General features: G+C 40.3%; 1 protein-coding gene and 1 long non-coding RNA gene across 3 annotated transcripts in view; one reads left to right on the top strand and one right to left on the bottom strand.

Annotated features, from left to right (window-relative positions):
* Window positions 1–21,168, top strand: part of LOC307197115 — a 47,306-nt gene that overhangs the window by 25,357 nt on the left and 781 nt on the right. Inside the window, exon 2 of the long non-coding RNA XR_013831326.1 lies at window positions 18,655–18,920. This is a non-coding gene — a long non-coding RNA (uncharacterized lncRNA). The remainder of the gene's footprint in view (window positions 1–18,654; window positions 18,921–21,168) is intronic.
* The window catches only part of ATP8B1 (ATPase phospholipid transporting 8B1), a gene marked incomplete at its 3' end in the record, with an annotated part of 110,867 nt that continues 108,372 nt past the window's right edge, over window positions 18,674–21,168 (bottom strand). For both annotated transcript variants that reach the window (XM_079942746.1, XM_079942747.1), the window contains 2 exons: window positions 19,989–20,119; window positions 18,674–18,898 (listed from right to left, as the gene is read on the bottom strand). In XM_079942746.1, the coding sequence (XP_079798872.1) occupies window positions 18,674–18,898; window positions 19,989–20,119 (356 nt within the window). The remainder of the gene's footprint in view (window positions 18,899–19,988; window positions 20,120–21,168) is intronic.

The following is a 21,168-nucleotide window of genomic DNA, read 5'->3' as shown; positions in this document are numbered from 1 at the left end:
TTTTAGATTCCACACATAAGTCTTTCTTTGACTTACTTCACATAGTATGATAATCTCTAGGTCCATCCATGTTGCTGCAAATGGCATTATTTCATTCTTTTTTATGGCTTAGTAGTATTCCAGTGTGTGTGTGTGTGTGTGTGTGTGTGTACATGTATAAATGTGCATATGTTATACACATATGCACATACATACCATGTCTTCTTTATCCATTCATCTGTTGATGGATGTTTAGGTTGCTTCCATGTCTTGGTTATTGTAAATAGTGCTGCCATGAACATTGGGGTACATGTGTCTTTTCAAATTAGTGTTCTCCAGGTATAGATCCAGGAGTGGGATCGCCAAATCATATGGTAACTCAATTTTTAGTTTTTAAGGAACCTCATACAGTTTTCCATAGTGACAGCACCAATTTACATTCCCACCAACAATGTAGGAGGGTTCCCTATTTTCCACACTCTCTCCAGCATTTATTATTTGTAGACTTTTTTAATTAATGAATTTATTTATTTTTGCTGTGTTGGGTCTTCGTTTCTGTGCGAGGGCTTTCTCTAGTTGCGGCAAGTGGGGGCCACACTTCATTGCGGTGCGCGGGCCTCTCACTATCGCGGCCTCTCTTGTTGCAGAGCACAAGCTCCAGACGCGCAGGCTCAGTATTTGTGGCTCACGGGCCTAGTTGCTCCACGGCACGTGGGATCCTCCCAGACCAGGGCTCGAACCTGTGTCCCCTGCATTGCCAGGCAGATTCTCAACGACTGTGCCACCAGAGAAGCCCTATTTGTAGACTTTTTAATGATGGCCATTCACACTGGTGTGAGGTGATACCTCATTGTAGTTTTGATTTGTATTTCTCTAATAATTACCAGTGTTGAGCATCTTTTCATGTGCTTATTTGTCATCTGTAAATCTTCTTTGGAGAAATGTCTATTTAGGTCTTCTGCCCATTTTTTGATTGGGTTGTTTTTTTGTTTGTTTGTTTTGTTATTGAATTATTCTCCTTCATTTCTGAAGGACAGCTTTGCCAGGTATATAGAATTTTTGGTTAACAGGTTTTTTTCTTTCAGTATTTTGAATATATCATTTCATTCTCTCCTGGCCTGAAAAATTTCTGTTGAGAGATCCACCTATAGTCTTACGGAGCTTCCCTTTTATATAACTTCTCTTTTTTCTCTTGCTGCTTTTAGAATTCTTTCTTTGTCTTTGACTTTTTTTTTTTTTTCTTTCGCAATACGCGGGCCTCTCACTGTTGTGGCCTCTCCCTTTGCAGAACACAGGCTCCAGATGCGCAGGCCCAGCAGCCATGGCTCACAGGCCCAGCCGCTTCGCGGCATGTGGGATCTTCCCAGACCGGGGCACAAACCCATGTCCCCTGCATCGGCAGGTGGACTCTCAACCACTGCGCCAGCAGGGAAGCCCCGTCTTTGACTTTTGATGGTTTAATTATAGTGTGCCTTGGTGTAGCCCTATTTGCGTTCAACATATTTGGTTCCTTTGGGCCTCATGGATCTGGATATCCATTTCTTTCCCCAGGTTTGGGAAGTTTTCAGCCATTATTGCGTTAAATATACTTTCTTACCCTTTCTATTTCTCTTTTCCTTCTGGAATTCCCACGATGCAGTTATTGTTTTGATTGTGTCCCTTAAGTCCCACATACCTTCTTCACTTTTTAAAATTCTTTTTTCTTTTGGTCCTGTGACGGGATTTCAAATGTCCTGTTTTCTAGAACATTGATTCTTTCTTCTGCATGGTTAAGTCTACTTTTGAAGCTCTTTATTGAATTCTTCAGTTCAGTCATTGTATTTTTCAGCTCTAGGATTTCTTGGTATCTGTTTGTTGAGGGTTTCTGTTACTTTGTTGAACTTCTTGTTTTGCTCATGCAATGTTCTCCTAATTTCATTTAGTTGCCTGTGTGTTCTTGTAGTTTACTAAGCTACTTTAAGAGGACTGTTCTGAATTCTTTATCTTACAGCTGGTAAATCTCCATTTCTTCAGGATCAGTTATCAGAGCTTTATTAGTTTCCTGTGGTGATGTCATGTTTACCTGATTTTTCATGGCCCATGATTCTTTATGTTGTTATCTCCTCACTTGAGTTAGCAGGTTCCTCTTCCAGACTTTATTCACTTTGGTTGAGACATTTCTTCACCAGTCCGCTCAGTTTGGGCTTCTGGATGTGTCTGCTGGTAATAAACAGGTGGGGTTTACCATCAGGGTTTATTTTTCTGTGAGGACACTGCCTGAGCTTTGGGGTTGGGACATGGGGGAACGCCCCTGGCTGAGAACAGTTAGATAGGACTGCTGGCTTGGTTCCCTGCCCAAGCAAGGCTGTGAGATGGGTACTCTGGCCAGGCTTACTAGATGGTTGGAACTAGGTACTGTACTCAGCAGTAGATGGCACTATGAAATAGCTTTCTTGCCCTGATGGGGCAGCAGGACAGGCTCCAGGGGGTGCACAGCCTTTTGTTTGGGAACCTGAATCAGGCAAGACTGTGCACTGAATTCCTGGCAACATGGGGCTACTGCTTTTGCTCTGTAGATGGGGAAAGCCAGAGGCTGTGCTCTCTGTTCAGGTACCACTGTAAGCAGGGCTATTGGGCGGGTTACACAGGTTCCTGAGTGCTGTGGTTAGATTCCCTGGTCGAGTGGACCGAAGGCTCTATTCAGCAGTGGGTGGGGCTATAACTTAGTTCCCCTGCCCAGGCTAGTTCCAAGCAGCCTCACAGTGGAACCAGGTCAGACTTTCTGGTAGGGACTGGGAGCTACAATCAGCATGCTGGCTGTGACACAGCTCCCCTGCCCCTGTGGGGAAAGCCAGGTCGCAGGGCTGCAAAGCTCTTTGTTTGAAGACTGAAGTCAGACAGATCTGTACCCCACTGAATTCCCTGGTCAAGGTGTGCTACTTTCTTGGCTCTGCAGATGAGCACAGCCGCCGCTTGGGGCTGTCACTTGTGTGCTACAGGTAGGAACTCATTCTGCCAAGATCTGAGCACTGGCTGTTGCAAGCCCCTCTCCCCTCTCTATCACAGTCAGATTTCCAGTGGTCAAGCACTGCAGATCTATCCACAGTCCCTGTGGGGCAAGACCAGAGTGTAAGCTCCCAAGAAACAACCCAGAATGCTGGAGGAGCTGGGTGTGCACCCTGGGCTCTTTTTCCACGGCAGGAACTTTAGGCTCAGGGAGACCCCTCAGAGTGGGGCCATGCTGCCTTGGGGAGGGGCAGTGTGATCAGCGTGTAACCACTCCTCTTACCCTTCTAAGGAGGTCTGTCTTGGTCTCTGTTGCAGGGGGGTGCTTTAGCCTCTCTCCAGCCTCCTAGGATCCTCTCAGTGGAGTCTTGTCAATGAATGGTTGTTAGTTGATCTTCTTATGAGGGGGAGTGAAGTCAGGAACAACCGATGTTGCCATCTTGGTAACATCACTCCTGAATATCTTCTTTGTTGAAGCATCTATTCAAATCTTTTGCTACTCTTGAGGTATGGATCCAAGCTCATCGTTTTGGTTTTTTTACGTGTGAATATCCAAATGTTCCCGCACCATTTTTTGACACGGTTATCCTTTCTCTATTTCATTTCCTTTGTACCTTTGTCAAAAATTGGTTGTTCGTATATACGTGGATTCATTTCTGGACTTTTTACTCTGTTCACTGACCTATTTTCTGTCTTTAGGCCAATATCATGCTTTTTTTTTTTTTCGGTACGCAGTCCTCTCACCGTTGTGGCCTCTCCCGCTGCGGAGCACAGGCTCCGGACGCACAGGCTCAGCGGCCATGGCTCACGGGCCCAGCTGCTCCGCGACATGCGGGATCTTCCCGGACCGGGGCACGAACCCGTGTCCCCTGCATCAGCAGGCAGACTCTCAACCACTGCGCCACCAGGGAAGCCCTATCATGCTGTTTTGATTACTATATAGCTGTATAATAATTCTCCAGATCAAGTAATGTTAGCTTCTCCGACTTTATTTTTCTTTCTCATTTTGGCTATTTTAGGTTCTTTGCATTTCCATTTAAATTTTAGAATCAGTTTGTCAATTTTTACCCAAAAAATCCTATGAAATTTTGATTGGGATTGTGTTGAATCTATAGATCAATTTAATCTCCTTACCCTCTTTTGTTTTATACATAAAAGGTAGCCACCACAAACACAGTTCTGTACCTGGCTTTTGTCATGTCATAATGAATCATGGAGATCTTATTCTCTGATAGTCTCCATTACAGTGTCATTGTGTTCTGTCACGGGGATGTACTTTACTTCATTTAACCAGTCCCTTGTGATGGATTTCTAGTTCATTGCCAGTGTTTTGCTATTATGAACAGTACTGCAGTACAATAGTACATGTCATTTCCCTTGTGGGCAAATATAGCTGCAGGATAAATTTGAGAAATGTGATTGCTAGGTCAAAAGATATACACATTTAAAATTTTAACAGACGTTGCTAAGTTGCTAAGAGTTTTCATCAATTTATATTCCTACCAGTAATATTATAAAATAGAGGGTTTGTTTGCCATAGTCTCAGTGTTGCATTGCCAACCTTTTTCTTTTTTGCCAAGTTGATAGGTGAACGTGGTCCACTGAATCATTTTGATTTGCCTTTATTACAGATAAGGTTAAACATCTTTGTGTGTAGCAGTCTTTTGTATTTTTTTTTTGTGATTTCTTTGTGTGCTTTGCCCATTTTTTTTCTGCTGGATTGTTGGAGTCTTTCAGATCCAAGGAAGCCTTTATTTATTAGGGAAATTAGCTCTTTGTCTCACAAGTTGCAAATGTATTTTTATCCACTTCACCATTTATTATTATTATTTTAAGTTATTTATTTTTTTGTTTTTTGGCGGTGTTGGGTCTTTGTTGCTGCCTGCGGGCTTTCTCTAGTTGTGGTGAGCGAGGGCTACTCTTCATTGTGGTGTGCGGGCTTCTTGTTGCAGTGCCTGCTCTTGTTGCAGAGCACGGGCTCTAGGCATGCGGGCTCAGTAGTTGTGGCTCTCAGGCTCTAGAGCGCAGGCCCAGTAGTTGCGACATGCAGGCTTAGTTGCTCTGCGGCGTGTGAGATCTTCCTGGACCAGGGCTTGAACGCGTGTCCCCTGCATTGGCAGGTGGATTCTTAACCACTGTGCCACCAGGGAAGTCCCTACCATTTATCTTTTTTTGTTTTTTGTAATAAGGAAGGCTTTTACATTTATGTATTTGAACTTATTAGCCTTTCCTTTGAAGCTTTGTGTTTTTAGCCCCAGTGCCCTTTTTTTTCCTGGCTGTGCTGTGCGGCATGTGGGATTTTAGTTCCCTCAGCAGGGATTGAACCGGGCCCTTGGCAGTGAAAGCACTGAGTCCTAACCACTGAACCACCAGGTAATTCCCTAGTCTTAATTAGAAATGCTTTCTTTACTCCAAGTCTGTATTTGAATTTTCTGATGTTTTTCTTCTAGTACTTTTATGAGTATTTTTACTTTCAAATCTTTTATTTATTAGCAGTTTATTCTACTACAGTGTAAGGTATTCAGTTTGTTTTCCTGTTGTTCCAACACCATTAATTAAAAAGCCTGTCTTTCCCCCACTGATTTTTTTTTTTTTCCGGCTGTATTGGGTCTGCGTAGCTGCGCACAGGCTTTCTCTAATTGTGGCGAGCAAGGGCAACTCTTCATTGCAGTGTGTGGACTTCTCATTGTGGTGGCCTCTCTTGTTGAGGAGCATGGGCTCTAGGTGCATGGGCTTCAGTAGTTGTGGCTCATGGGCTCTAGAACACAGGCTCAGTAGTTGTGGCACACGGGCTTAGTTGCTCTGCAGCATGCGGGATCTTCCCGGACCAGGGCTTGAACCCGTGTCCCCTGCATTAGCGGGCGGATTCTTAACCACTGTGCTACCAGTGAAGCACCACCCCCCACTGATCTTTGATACCACCTTTATGTGTAGTAAATCTCTACATATGTTTGGGGCTATTTCTGGATCTTCTGATCTGTTCCATGGAATGTGTAATCAAGCATCAGAATCACACTGTTTAAATCAGTTTTAAAATTATATTTAATGTCTGGTAGCGGTAGTCTCCCCTCATTGCTTTCTCTGTTAGTTTTCTGGCTCTTATTAATCTTTTCATATGAACTTTAGAATCAGTCTGTGTATTAAAGAAAATTGTTGGCATTTTTATAGGGATCATATGCCATTTATATATTAGTGAGACTCAACTCTTTATGGTATTATGTCTTATCCGGGAACATGACATGCCTTTTACTTGCTTAACTATTCTTTTGAATTCACTACTGTTTTAAAGCTTTGTTCGTAGAGGTCTTAGTTGTAAAGTTTATTCCTCAGTATTTTATCATTTTTGTTGCAATTGTAAACATAGTTGACCCTTGAACAACACAGATTTGAACTACACAGGGCCACTTTATATGTGGATTTTTTTCCAATAAGTACTACAGTACTACACAATCCATGGTTAGTTGAATCCATGGATGTAGAACTGCAGATATGGATGCCCAACTGTAAAGTTATATGCAGATTTTCAACTGTGCAGGGAGTCAGCCCCCCTAACCCCGACCTTGTTCGAGGGTCAACTGTACCATCTTTTCCCCATTATATCTTCTGTTTGTTTTGGGTATAAATGAAAGTTATCTTTATATTTGTTTTGTTCCCACTATCTTGCTGAATTCTAACTATCATAGTTTTTTAGTTGACTCTACTGTGTTTTCCAAGAATACCACCATATTACCTTCAAAAGTAATACATTTTTCCTTTCTCACAATTTTTATGTATCTAATTTATTATTATTTTTTTGTCTAGTTGTATTCAAATTATTCTCCCCCTTTAAACTTCTTCCTTTTTTGGATTTGCTGTTATTTCTTCCGTTGTATCATTTAGAATTGCTTTCAGCCATAAGTAGCAGAAAACCTAACACAGCTTAAGCAAGTTAAGGATTTATTTTTCTCATATGGAAGTAGTCTGGAGGTACTACTAGCAGTTCAACTATGTCAGTAACCTAATTTTCTCTCTGCCATCTGTCAACCCAAGTTGACACATTAAAATTAACCATCACAATGGGTATGGGCTTTTCTTTTGTGGTAATGAAAATGCTTTGGAACTTGATAGATGTGGTGGTTACACAACATTGTTTTTTATTTATTTATTTTTTGCTGTACGCGGGCCTCTCACTGTTGTGGCCTCTCCCGTTGCGGAGCACAGGCTCCGGACGCGCAGGCTCAGTGGCCATGGCTCAATGGGCCCAGCCGCTCCACGGCATGTGGGTTCTTCCCAGACCGGGGCACGAACCCGTGTCCCCTGCATCGGCAGGCGGACTCTCAACCACTGCGCCACCAGGGAAGCCCAACATTGTTTTTTAATTTAATTTTTTAAAATTTTTATTGGAGTGTAGTTGCTTTACATTGTTGTGTTAGTTTCTGCTGTACAGCAAAGTGAATCAGCTATACATATATCCCCTTACACAATATTATGAGTGTACACTTTAAAATGGTTACTTTTATGTACATGAATTTCACATCAACTGAAAGAATACTAGAAAAACTGATTTTCTTTTTATACAAAACAATAACAAAGCTAAAACCACCTTAGCCTTCAAGGTTGTAGTGCTTACTTAGGATCAGTTTAAAGGTCTTCTCGCCATATAAATATGAAGAAGTAATGATGCCTCTGATAGATGCTGCTGATGGGCTAATTCACTGCCCATTCCCATTGTGATGGTTAATTTTATGTGTCAACTTGGGTAGGCTGTGGTGCCCAACTGTTTGGTCACACACAAATCTAGATGTTACTATGAAGGTGTTATTAACATTTAAATCAGTAGACTGAATAAAGCAGAATACTCTTTGTAATGTGGGTGGGTCTCATCTAATTAGTTGAAGGCCTTAAGATAAAAGTCTGAGGTTCCCCAAGGAAGAAGGAATTTGGCCTCCAGTCTGCAGCATTAAAAACTCAGCTCAGTTTCCAGCCTTTGGACTCAAAACCACAACATCAACCCTTATTGGAATTTCAGCCTGCCAGCCTCTTACCTCGCACATTTTAAACTTGCCAACCCTCACAATGGTGTCAGCCAATTCCTTAAACACCAGTTAGTACTGTTTCTCTGGAGAACCCTGACTAACACACCCATTTAGCATTTGTTCCCTATACCCTCCTGTTCCCAGCCCCTGGCAGTCACCAATCAGCTGTCTCTATGGATTTACCTATTCTGGGTATTTCACATAAAAGGAATCATAAATATGTAACCTTGTGAATCTGGCTTCTTTTACTTAGCATGTTTTCAGGGTTCACGCACTATGTAGCATGTATTATCATTTCATCCCTTTCTAAATTTTTTAAAAATTTAATTGATATAATTGACATGTAATATTCAAACATAATGAGTTGATATTTGTATATATTGTGAAATGATCACCACAGTAAGTCTAGTTAACATCCTTCAGCATACAGTTACAATTTTATTTTCTTGGGTTGAGAACTTTTAAAACTTAGTCTCAGGACTTCCCTGGTGGTCCAGTGGTTAAGAGTCCATTATCCCAATGCAGGGGGCATGGGTTCGATCCCTGGTCAGGGAACTAAGATCCTGCATGCCTCACGGGCGAGATTGAGAGAGAGAGAAAAGAAAATTAAATTTAAAAAAAAAGACTCTCTTAGCAACTTTCAAATGTACAATACAGTGTTATTAGCTAGAGTCACCATGCTGTACATCACATTCTCATGACTTATTTATTTTATAACTGGAAGTTTGTGTTTTTTTACCCCTTTGACCTATTTTTCCCACCTCCCAATCTGCCACCAGTTTTTTTGTATCCATGAGCAAAGGAGTTTTTTGTTTTTGTTTGTTTTTTATTGTTTTGTTTTTTAGATTCCACATATAAAGTGAGACCATATAGTATTTGTCTTTCTTTGGCTTATTTCACTTAGTATGCCCTCAAGGTCCATCCATGTTGTTGCAAATGGTGAAATTTTATTTATTTTTTTCATGGCTGAATAATATACAACAGTTGTATATATATTCCACATTCTCTTCATCCTTTCATCCATTGATGGATGCTTTGTTTGTTTCCATATCTTGGCTATTGTAAATAATGCTGCTGTGAACATGGGGGTGCAGATATCATTTTGACACAGTATTTTCATTTACTTTGGATGAATACACAGAAGTAGAATTGCTGGATTGTGTGGTAGTTCTATTTTTATTTTTGAGGAACCTCCATAGTTTTCCATCGTGGCTGCACCAATTTATATTCCCACCAGCAGTGCACAGGTGATCATTTTCTCTACATCCTCACCAACACTTGTTATTTGTTGTCTTTTTTGGTTTGTTTTTTTTGTTTTTGTTTTCGTTTTTGCGGTACGCAGGCCTCTCACTGCTGTGGTCTCTCCCGCTGCGGAGCACAGGCTCCGGACGCGCAGGCTTAGCGGCCGTGGCTCACGGGCCCAGCCTCTCTGCGGCATGTGGGATCTTCCCGGACCGGGGCACGAACCCGTGTCCCCTGCATCAGCAGGCGGACTCTCAACCACTGCGCCACCAGGGAAGCCCGGTTGTCTTTTTGATAATAGCCATTCTGACAGGTGTGAGGTGATATCTCATTGTGGCTTTGACTTACATTTTCCTGATAATTAGTGATGTGAGTACCTTTTCATGTGTCTGTTGGCCATCTATATGTCTTCTTTGGAAAAATGTTTATTTTTTAGTTGTACTGTTTGTTTTTTTGCTATTAAGTTGTATGCATTCTTTATATATTTTGTATATTAACCCCATATAAGAAAAATGATTTGCAAATACTTTCTCCCATTCAGTGATGTCCTTTGCTGTGCAGCTTTTTAATTTGACATAGTCCCACTTGTTTATTTCTGCTTTTATTGCCTTTGCTTTTCATGTCAAATGCAAAAAATTATCGCCAAGACTGATATCAAGGAACTTACCACTTATTTCAGGTCTTATGTTCAAACATTTGGTCCATTTTGAGTTAATTTTTGTGTATGGTGTAAGAGAATGGTCCAGTTTCATTCTTTTGCATGCAGCACCATTTATTGAAGAGACTATCCTTTCTGCATTGTATATTCTTGGCTCATTTGTTGTAAATTAATTGACTATATATGCATGGGTTTATTTCTGGGCTCTCTATTCTGTTCCATTGATTGATGTGTCTCTTTAATGCCAATACTGTGCTGTTTTGATTACTATAACTTGTAATATTGTTTGAAATAAGGGAGTGTGATGAGTCCAGATTTGTTCTTCCTTCTCAAGATGGCTTTGGCTACTCAGAGTCTTTTGTGGGTCTTTACAAATTTTAGGATTATTTATTGTATTTCTGTGAAAAATGCTATTGGAATTTTGATAGGGATTGCATTGAATCTGTAGATTGCTTTTGGTAGTATTGACATTTTTAAAACATTAATTTTTGCAGTACATGAGCATGGAATATCTATGCATTTATTTGTGTCATCTTCAGTTTCTTTCATCAGTGTCTTACAGTTTTCATTGTACAGGCCTTTCACCTCCTTTTTTTTTTTTTGCTCTTGTGTTATTAGTGTATAGAAACCCAGTAGGTTTTTATATATAATTGACCCTTGAACATCGTGGGGTTTGGGGCACTGACTCCCCCCCCACACACACACACACAGTCAAAAATCTGCATATAACTTTATAGCTGGCACTCCACATCCACAGATTCAACCACCAAGATTGTGTGGTACTGTAGTGTGTATTTATTGAGAAAAAGTAATGTGTAAGTGGATCCATGCAGTTCAAACTTCTGTTGTTCAAATGTCAACTGTATTGATATTGTATGCTGCAACTGTACTGTTTTATTAGTTTTAACAGTTTTTTGGTGGAGTCTAAAGTTTTCTATAATATCATGTCATTGGCAAATATTGAGTTTCACTTCTTTCTTTCTGATTTGGATGCCTTTTCTTTTTCTTACCTGACTACTCTGGCTAGGACTTCTAAATCCATGTTTAATAAAAGTGGTAAGAGTAGCATCCTTAGCTTGTTCCTGATACTAGAAGAAAAAAAGCTTTCAGCTTTTCACCATTGAGTATGTTAGCTGTGGGCTTATCATATAAGGCCCTTATTATGTTGAGGTATGTATACCTCAACATAATATCTCTATACCCACTATACCCAGTTTTTATCATAAATGGATGTTGAATTTTGTCAGGTGCTTTTTCTGCATCTATTGAGATGATCATGTGATTTTCATCCTTCATTTTGTTACTGTACTGTATCACAGTGATTGATTTGTGGATGTTGAACCATCCTTGCATCCCTAGAATAAATCCCACTTGATCATGGTGCATGATCCTTTTAATGTATTGTTGAATTCTGTTTGCCTATATTTTATTGAGGTTTTTTTCATATATGTTCATCAGGGATATTGGCCTGTAATTTCCTTTTCTTGTGGCATCCTTTTCTGGTTTGGTATCAGGGTAATACAGGCCTCATAAAATGAGTTTGGAAGTGTTCCTTCCTCTTCTGGTTTTTGGAAGAGTTTGAGAAGGATTGGTATTAATTCTTTTAATGTTTTGTAGAATTCACCCATGAAGCCATCTGGCCCTAGACTTTTTTTCTTGGGAGGTTTTTAATTACTAATTCAATCTCCTTACTAGTATTTGGTCTGTTCAGATTTTCTGTTTCTTCATGATTCATCCTGTTAGGTTATATGTTTCTAGGACATTTTCCATTTCTTCTGGGTTGTCCAATTTGTTGATATATAATTGTTCATAGTAACCTCTTAGGATCCTTTGTATTTCTATGGTATCAGTTGTAATTTCTCCTCTTTCATTTCAGATTTTATTTGAGCTCTCTCTCTCTGGTGAGTTTCACTAACAGTTTGTCAATTTTGTTATCTTTTTGAAAAACCAGTTTTTAGTTTCATTGATCTTTTCTAAAATCTTTTTTTTTTTTTTTTGGTCTTTAGAACAGTTATTTCCATTCTGCTCATTGTTATTTTCTTCCTTCTACTGACTTTGGGCTTTATTCTTCTTTTTCTAGTTCCTTGAGGTGGTGTAAAATCCTTGGGATTTTTCTTGTTTCTTGAAGTAGGCATTTATTGCTATGAACTTCCCTCTTCAAACTGCTTTTGGCACATCTTATGGGTGTGTTGTATTCCATTTTCGTTTGTTTCAAGGTATTTTAAAATTTCTCTTTTGATTACTTCTTTGATTCATTGGTTGTTCAGTAGTATGTTATTTAATATTCATATATTTGTGATTTTTCCAGTTTTATTCTTCTGATTTCTAGTTTTATACCATTGTGGTCAGAAAAGATGCTTGGTATGACTTCAGTCTTAAATTTATTAAGACTTGTTTTGTGGCCTAACAAATGATCAACCCTGGAGAATGTTTCATGTACACTTGAGAAGAATGTGTATTCTGTTACTTTTGGATGGAATGTTCTGTATATATCTGTTATGTCCATTTGCTTTAACATGTTTAAAACCAGTGTTTCCTTATTGATTTCCTGTCTGGATGATCTATCCATTCGTGAAACTGTGGTATTACAGTCACCTAATGTTATTGTATTGCTTTTTATTTCTCTCATCAGGTCTGTTGATATTTGCTGTATACACTTAGGTGCTCTTATGTTGTGTTCATAAATATTTACAAATGTTATATCCTCTTGTTAGATTGACCCCATTGTACCTATGTAATGATCTTCTTTATCTCTTATTACAGACTATTTTAAACTATATTATCTGATGTAAGTATAGCCACCCCAGCTTGTTTTGGTTTTCATTTGCATGGAATATATTTTTCCTATCCTTTCACTTTCAGTCTGTGTGCCTTTACATCTGAAGTGAGTCTCTTGTAGGCAGCATAGATGGATCTTTTTTCTTTTTAATCCATTCAGCCACTCTATGTCTTTTGATTAGAGAATTTAGTTCTTTTACATTTAAAGTAATTATATATAGGTATGTACTTATTGCCATCTTGTTACTTGTTTCCTGGCTGTTTTATTGTTCTTCTGTTCTTTTCTTCTCTTGCTTCCTTTCTGATTTGATGCTTTCCTGTAGTGGTATGCTTAGATTCCTTTATCTCTGTCTTTTGTGTATCTACTATGGGTTTTTTTCTGTGACTTACGTATAACAACTTATATTTATAGCAGTTTATTTTAAGGTGCTAACAACTTAAAAGTTTGAATGCATCCTACAGCTCTATATTTTTATTTTCTGCTTCCTCTTGTTTTATGTTTTTGACGTCACAATTTACATCTTTTTATTTTGTGTATGCCTTAGCAAATTATTATAGTTACATTTTTTACTACTTTTGTCCTTTAACTTGTAAGGAACAGCACCAAGAAACGGAGGAGAGCTTAAACAAGCTTTATTTGGGAACGCTCCTGGGCGAGGTTCACTGGTCCGAGAGAAAGGGGCCAGAGAAGTCGCACCCGGGTGAGGGTTTGGGCAGAATTTATAGGGGAAGAAGGGAAAGGGGTGTGGTGAATCCGGGAGGGAGCAGGTTATTCCTTATTTGGTGGTCTCTTCGGGTATCGTGGCAATATCCGGTGCTGGTTGCATCAGTCTTGGGACCGTTAGTCCCGCCCCTCAAAAGGCGGGAAGGCTGGGCCGGGTGGAAAGTCCCCAGGTCAGTTCCTGGAACTGGGTGGTCCGGAATGTCTCCAGGTCAGTTTCTGGAACTGGGTGGTCCGGAAAGTTTTGGTCTGATGCAACCTGTGAGTCTGATTGCGTTCCCCTGCCTCGGGCTAGTTGGCCTTTACATAACTTTCATACTAGCTTTGTAAGTGATTAATGTACCACCTTTATAACATTAGATTATTCTGAATTTTACTATATATTTACTTTTACCAGTGAGACTTTCATGTTTTCCTGTTACTGATTAGCACAGTTTCCTTTCAGCTTATAGAAGTCCTTTTAACATTTCTTGTAAGGCTGGTCTAGTGTTGATGAACTCCTTTAGTTTTAGCTTGTCTGGAAAACTCTTTATCTCTTCAGTTCTGAATGACAACTTTGCCAGATACAGTGTTCTTTTGTTCAAAGTTTTTTTTCTTTAATCACTTTGAATATATCATGCCACTCCCTATATTGCCTGCAGAACTTCTGCTCAAAAATCTCATGATAGTCTTAGGGGGGATTCTTTGTACATAAAAAGTTGTTTTCCTCTTCATGCTTTTAAGATTCTCTCCTTGTCTTTAACTTTTGACATTTTAGTTATAATATGTCTTGGTGTGGGTCTCTTTGAGTTCTTATTTGAAACTATCTGTTCCTCTTGCACCTAGGTGTCTGTTTCCTTCCCCAGGTTAGGGAAGTTTTCAACTGTTGTTTCTTCAAATGAGTCTTCTCCTCTCTCCTATTTCTGTGACCCCTTTAATGCAAATGTTGGTCCATTTGATGTTGTCCCGTAAGTCCTTTAAGCTATCTTCACTTTTTTTCATTTTTCTTTTTGTTTCTCTGATTAGGTGAAGTCCACTGCCCACTTGTCCTTTCTTCTGCTTCGTCTAGTTTACTGTTGAACCCCAGTAGTGTACTTTTCAGTTTGATCATTGTTTCTTCAGCTCTGTGACTTTTTTTTTAATTGGAGTATAGTTGATTTTACTATGTTGTGTTAGTTCTTTCTGTACAGCAAAGTGAATCAGTTATACACATACACATATCCACTCTTTTTTAGATTTCCTTCCCATTTAGGTCACCACAGAGCATTGAGTAAAGTTCCCTGTGCTATACAGTAGGTTCTCATTAGTTATCTGTTTTCTATATAGTAGTGTCTGTATGTCAATCCCAGTCTCCCAGTTCATCCCACCCCCCAACCACCAGCTCTGTGACTTCTATTTGATACTTTCTTATACCTTCTATCTCTTTGTCAAAGATTTCACTGTGTTCATCCATTCCCCTCCTGAGCTTGGTAAGCATCTTTATGATCTTTGTTTTGAGCCCTTTATGAGGTAAATTACTTATCTGCATTACATTAATTCTTTCTCCGAGATTTTATCTTATTTCATTTGGAACATATTCCTCTATTTCTTCATTTTCCTTGACTCTCTGTCTTGGTGTCTATGCGGAGGTAAAACAGCCACCTCTCCTTAATCTTGAGGGGTGGCCTCATGTAGGAGAACCTTGTCATCCAGCCCTGCCCTAGCTCTTGCTTGTCTCTCATACCTTTGTGATTGTCCAGGCTGCCCATTTTAATTTTAGAGGCTCTCAGTTGTTGAGCGTGTGCAAGACCTGTCAGTATCCATAGAGGAGGGTCTCAGTTAGCAGGCTTATTGGAAGCTAGACTCTCAGGTAGCAGCATATACAAATATATACAGTACTGAAGGACTGCAAGCATAAGCCCTGCTGGCTGCAAAAGCTGGATACCCTAAACGTGTCCCCCTGGGTATCAGTCACAAAAATTGGGGCTCCAGACAACTGTACAAACTCCTTTCTGAGAGATACTGGTGGGCAGATGGAGAGCACAAAAATGGTGTCCTCTGGCTTTTGTCCAAGGAGAGCATCTCAGTAGGTCCCTACATCCAACCAGAAGCCTGCCCCTCAGGCCAAAGCTCCAGGACAAGCAAATATTCCTTTATCACAGAATGACTGGGGTTTGTTTCAGTCTGCTGTCTCACTGTGCCCTGGGGATGGTAGCAGGCCAAGAACTGTCTCCCCATTTATAACAACACCATGGGATCCAGGAACACAAGCCCTGCTGGCTCCCAGAGGCAGGTGATTAAGGGGCATCCCCTAGGTGGCAGCCACAAAAACTGAGGCACCAGATGTAAAACCTGGGACCAGACACATGTATGAGCTCCTCCCTGGGAGACAGTAGTGCTCTGATGGCTGTAGGGTGAAAGCGCAAAGAGAGTGCTCACGCTCTGAGGCTGCTGGAGAGCATTACAGTAGACACTTAGATGTGTGCTTCCTTGGAAATCTCAGGCCACAGTTATGAAGATAAGTTAGTGGGCCTCTCATAGTAAGACTCCTCGGACTGTTGCCTCTTGCTGTGCCCTGGAGATGGTAGCCGGTTAAGAACTCTTTTGCTGTTGGTTACAGTCCTGCTGGACCCATGAGCATAAGCCCCACTGGCCGCCAGAGCCAGGCAATCAGGGGTGTCCCCTGAGTTGTAGTCACAAAAACCAGGGTACCAGACATAAAAAAAGGGTACCAGATGCATGTAAAAGCTCCCCTCTGGAGATACTGGTGCTCTACATTGCAGCATAGGGAGGGCGTAAAGATGGTGCTGACTGGGGGGAAAAAAGAATGTAGATTAAAATACTAAAAAGATGGCGCCCTGCCGGCAGGAGTGAGACAAAGATGGCATCCACCAGCCTTTGTCCTTGGAGGGTACCCCAGCAGGCATGTGTGTTAAATCTGACCCCTGCCCCTCGGACCAACACTCTAAGGTAAGCAATAAAGCCTCTTACATAAAGTCTGGGTGCATTTCAGTTGGCTCCTTCTGTGCTGGGCCCTGGTGCAGGTGGGTCTGAGAGTATGAGCCTTTTTTTTTTATATATAAATGTATTTATTTATTTTTTGGCTGAGTTGGGTCTTTGTTGCCATGTGCGGGCTCTGTCTAGTTGCGGCGAGCGGAGGCTACTCTTTGTTGCGGTTTGTGGGCTTCTCATTGCGGTGGCTTCTCTTTGTTGTGGAGCACAGGCTCTAGGCGTGCGGGCTGCAGTAGTTGTGGCTCGCAGGCTCTAGAGCGCAGGCTCAGTAGTTGTGGCACACGGGCTTAGTTGCTCTGCGGCATGTGGGATCTTCCCGGACCAGGGCTCGAACCCGTGTCCCCTGCATTGGCAGGCAGATTCTTAGCCACTGTACCACCAGGGAAGTCCCGTGCACCAGAAGTTTTATTATAGCTATAACTTAGAAGCAGATTCTGACAAGACTTTTAGAAGCTGTGTTAAAATTTTCCTAAGCTTCATTCACATCACATGAAGGCAGCACTCACTTCCCAGCCCCTACTTTTGGTCAAGGCTTACCTTTGCTTTTATTCTGGCTCCAAAGAGTTGAGGTCACTTGGAAAAACTGTTCCCTAATATCCTAAGATGCACCCTCCCGGGATACAGTTGGTCTTGCCAACCATAAATCCATCCCCTCTGCCTCTGTAGTCTGATCCTTTTCTCAGCCACTTTGACCCTAACACTTAGTACCCTGCCAGTAACTTACTTCTTACCACCTATGTTCCTTTAAAAACCAGGCAGGCCTAGATTCTTCCATCATCTGCCCCAGTCTAAAATAAAAAACCCAGCTTAAAAAATATTTTAAAAGATTGTACTTCCAGAGATTTTACTAAAGCATTTATTTTTTAAACAAAAATATACATTAATCTCAGATTTACAGAATATAGAAATAATTTATCCAAAGCAATTTGCATTTTAAAATTGTTAATATTGCACCCAACCATGTAAGTCTTTGACACATTTGCATTGTCGACCTTTCCCACAATTTGCAAAACGGGAGAGAAATCTGAAACTGACAGAATTACACAAAAAAACTTACAATTTTTAAATTTACAAGATAAAGAAAAGTTGTAAACTTCCGGAAATTTACTTCCGTAGACTAAAGAGCTATATTCTTTTCATATCTAGACAATGAACTATATACATGCTGTGATTTCCTCATAAGGAATTCAAAGGAACAGATATTGTGAACATTCACAACCTAATGGTAAAGAACAGAATTATTGAAGACACTTCTCTGTCTTCACTGAAACATGGAAACTAGTGTGTGAAACACACAGAGTGAGAAAAGCCCCTGGATAAATAACTTTTACCTCTTTGAGGATAGTTTCCATAATTGCCTAAAGTTATGTTCAGTTTTAAAATGATACACTGTTAGTCTTAGAAATATGGCTACCAACAGCCTTTTCTCTCAAGACATAAGACAAGTAGAAAAGAGTGAGGTCTCTGTTCAAATCCCTTATAAAATACTTTACATATAGGCAGGCACAAAAGTTTGCTTTTCAAAAGAAAGCTTTGCAAAATATTCTGCAATTTATCACTGATACCCTCAGTTTTTAAAAGCTTTTTTTTAAAAAGCCCATAAATATTTAAGTATCTTATTTTAATGACAGTAGAAAATAAATGCACTTGGTACTACAGGAAGTGTCTGAAATAATATATAATAGTAAGAGTAAACGTATGTAATGTGCTCTTTTAACCTGGTAGTAAACTGAAACAGATCAAAACCTTGTACTTATGAAACGTGAAGTAATTTTTGTTGATTGAGCTGAATTAGTAAACCAATATGAGAACATGAAACCAGGCAGCCCCATTATCGACTCTGAAAAAGTCATCAGACCACTTAGCTTCTAGGGGATGAACATTCATGAATCTTTCGTTACTACCATTGTAAATAAAAGATCTTTGTTAGTAGGGTGGACTCCCGGAAAAAAGGAGCGTCTGAGAAATTTGTGCTGAAGATCCCAGACAGGAAAATCTAATTGTAATTTTACAGTACAATACCATTTGAACTGAAATAAGACGTTTTCTAATTCTCTTGTCCTAGATTGAGATGGGGTTAAAAACGTTCACTTTGAATCAAAACAAAACATCAACAGTTGAAGAATACGACTTTTCAAAAGGTCTCCTTGGCTTTGCTATTGCAGTAGTCCAACCCAAGTATTGTAGCTTGTTAAAAAGGTTATTGCCTTCAACATCCTCGTGACAAATTTTTTTTTTTTCCCCAAAAAGTCGAGTCTCTCATAAAAAAAGAAGACATTTTACTTTGTGTGATTGTTTTGCTACAGGTCACCTGAAGCAAACGCCTCAGCTCTCCACGGTTCGCCTGTATTCTGCCGTTCCATCGGCGATGACCGCATCCAGGGGATAGCGCTTCTTGCGGATGCTGCGCCCGGAGGAGATGAGGTCGGCATAGCCACGCTGGTGGGAGAAAGCGTAGGCCGAGCGCCGTGCGGACACGCCCCGGCGGAACACATTCTGCCGCCGCTTCCACTGCTCTTCGGCTTTTAACCGCTTTCGGTGCTTCTGAATCTACGAAAGCAGGAGAGATGGGGTAAGGTTAAAAAAGAACTGGCTGCACACCTGCCTCATTTGGGGGCGGGCATAACCATACTCGCTTTAAAGTGGAGGAAATGGAGGGAGGCAGGTTACATGACGTTTCTAAGCTCTCAGAGCTAGAAAATGGGGTGCCAGGATTCCCACTCCTAAACTAGTGCTCTTTCCATTTCATAAAGGTACAGGTTTAGAAAAGACTGTTAGCCTCCTTCTGGGCTGCTACTGCACACCCTTGTCAGTGGAGGAGGGAAAGCTGGAGGATAGTGAAGGCTACCTACCTAGCAGCTGTTCTCTCCTCCTTTCTGATGGAAATGGAGTTTACTCAGGTACCATCCTCCTGCTTACAGCCACATTCCTCCATGTGGACGCCACCCCCAGGGGTAGGACTGATCGACTTGACTTGCCCTCTACTAGTCCAGGAATGGGCATGTGATCTAATTCTGGCTAATGAGGCCTGAGAAAAGTGTGCTGGGCCCTTCCATAAAAAGTTCCCAGGCAAAACAAAAAAAAGTTGCCAGGCTCCTAAGGGAAAGCAACAGCATAATCAGTCTTTAATCTTCCCCTGGACATTGACATGTCAGGACGCAATGCCGGGAACTCCTGTAGCCATCTTTCAGCAAAGGGGGGAGATGGAAAAAACCCCAGTTCTTTTTTGATAACATTAAGTTGCCCATCAGCTGAGCCTGAAACCTAATTATGATGTGAGTGGAGGTGATACATCATCATTGAACCATTTTGAGCCATATCTCCCTGTTACTTGTAGCTCAAAGGATCCTGCTACAAGACTTTTCATTTTCCTTTAAATGAAGAAAAACCCCAACCTGTATGCAGGGCAAAATATTAATAGTATAATTGCTAAATTGAGAGGATAGATATATGGGGGTTCATTATACTATTTTCCTTTTGATATTTGGTAATTTTTGTAATAAAAAAAAGAGTAGTCCTAAAAAATTTTCAGACCAAACTTCCCAAGAGCTTAGAATTTTGCAGGAAAGCTGCTTTGGAGAAATGCTTTGATTTCCGTGAGAGGCACTCAGAGTTAGGAGAAGACTTTCTTTTTCTATACCTTATCACTTTCTGATGGCCAAATGGTCATTGACAAGAATCGTGTGGCAACAACAGGCAGCAAGCACACAGCAACAGTCAGGATGATGGTCAACCAAATATATGGCTGTCTCAGAGCATTTGAAGCTGTGCCTGGAAGAAGCACAGAGAATGAATCACAATGGTTTTCATCCCAAGGGGGGCATAGCTGATATTCCACAGTCCACAAGTGGATTCTCTGTGATGAGCGTTTACAACCAGATTGCCCTCCCGAGAACATCCCACCACTGCTCAAGGAATGAACATTTTAAAACCAGACTAAGCAAAGCAGAATTCGGCACGTATATTCTTTGGAACAAGGCAAATGTATATAAGTGAACATATAAATAGCGAAAAAAGAAAGTACATTTGTTGACATTGCATTAATTAAAAATGGAAAAGTAGGCAATTTATACTTTTGGATTTTTTCAGGAACTTAAAAAAGCACTTCCAATTTATAGTTTTGGTTTGAAACGCCATGTGTTAACAATGGGCACTGCCATTTGTGGGATAAGCCTTATGCTGGGTGTTTTAGGTCATGCCACTTAATCATTTCTGAGAGAGGAGTATTGCCCTCTATCACATGAAGAAACTGAGTTTGTGGAGAGTAAAAAAATTTGCCCAAGGTAACAGAACTAGCTATGGCAACTCCTGAATTAAAACCCATGTCCATCTGACTAGAGCTAGGCTTTTACCACTGAATTAGGCTACTAGTTTTTATGTCAGAGGAAGTAACAATTCAATTCTGTAATACAACCAGGTGACCGTATACTACTCAATTTTAAAACTAGAACCAAATTTCTCACAATATTTTCTGTACTTACACTGTGAGTTTATAAAAATAATAGCATAAATGTGTATGGGTTTAAAACACATTCCCTATGGGAATATTCTAAGTAAGTGGGTACTAAAATTTTAAAACACAGAGTCAGTAAGCAAGAACACAGTCATAAAAAAAATGAGCTCAATCCCAATAAGAAAAGGGTTACCACAGCAATTGTCTTTTATAACCCAACAACTGATCATTAAAACAAAGAAAAACCTAATCTTTTACAGGGAAATGAGTTTATGGGGAATTTTTTTCCACTGTGAATCCAAACTACTCTATCCATAATAAGATGTTCATAAATTCTAATTCACGCTATTTATAATATTTTGATATT

Source organism: Stenella coeruleoalba (genome assembly GCF_951394435.1).
Source record: "Stenella coeruleoalba genome assembly, chromosome: 14".
Lineage (NCBI taxonomy): Eukaryota > Metazoa > Chordata > Mammalia > Artiodactyla > Delphinidae > Stenella > Stenella coeruleoalba.
Note: the sequence above shows the minus strand (reverse complement) of the source record. Positions and strands in the feature narration are given on the sequence as shown.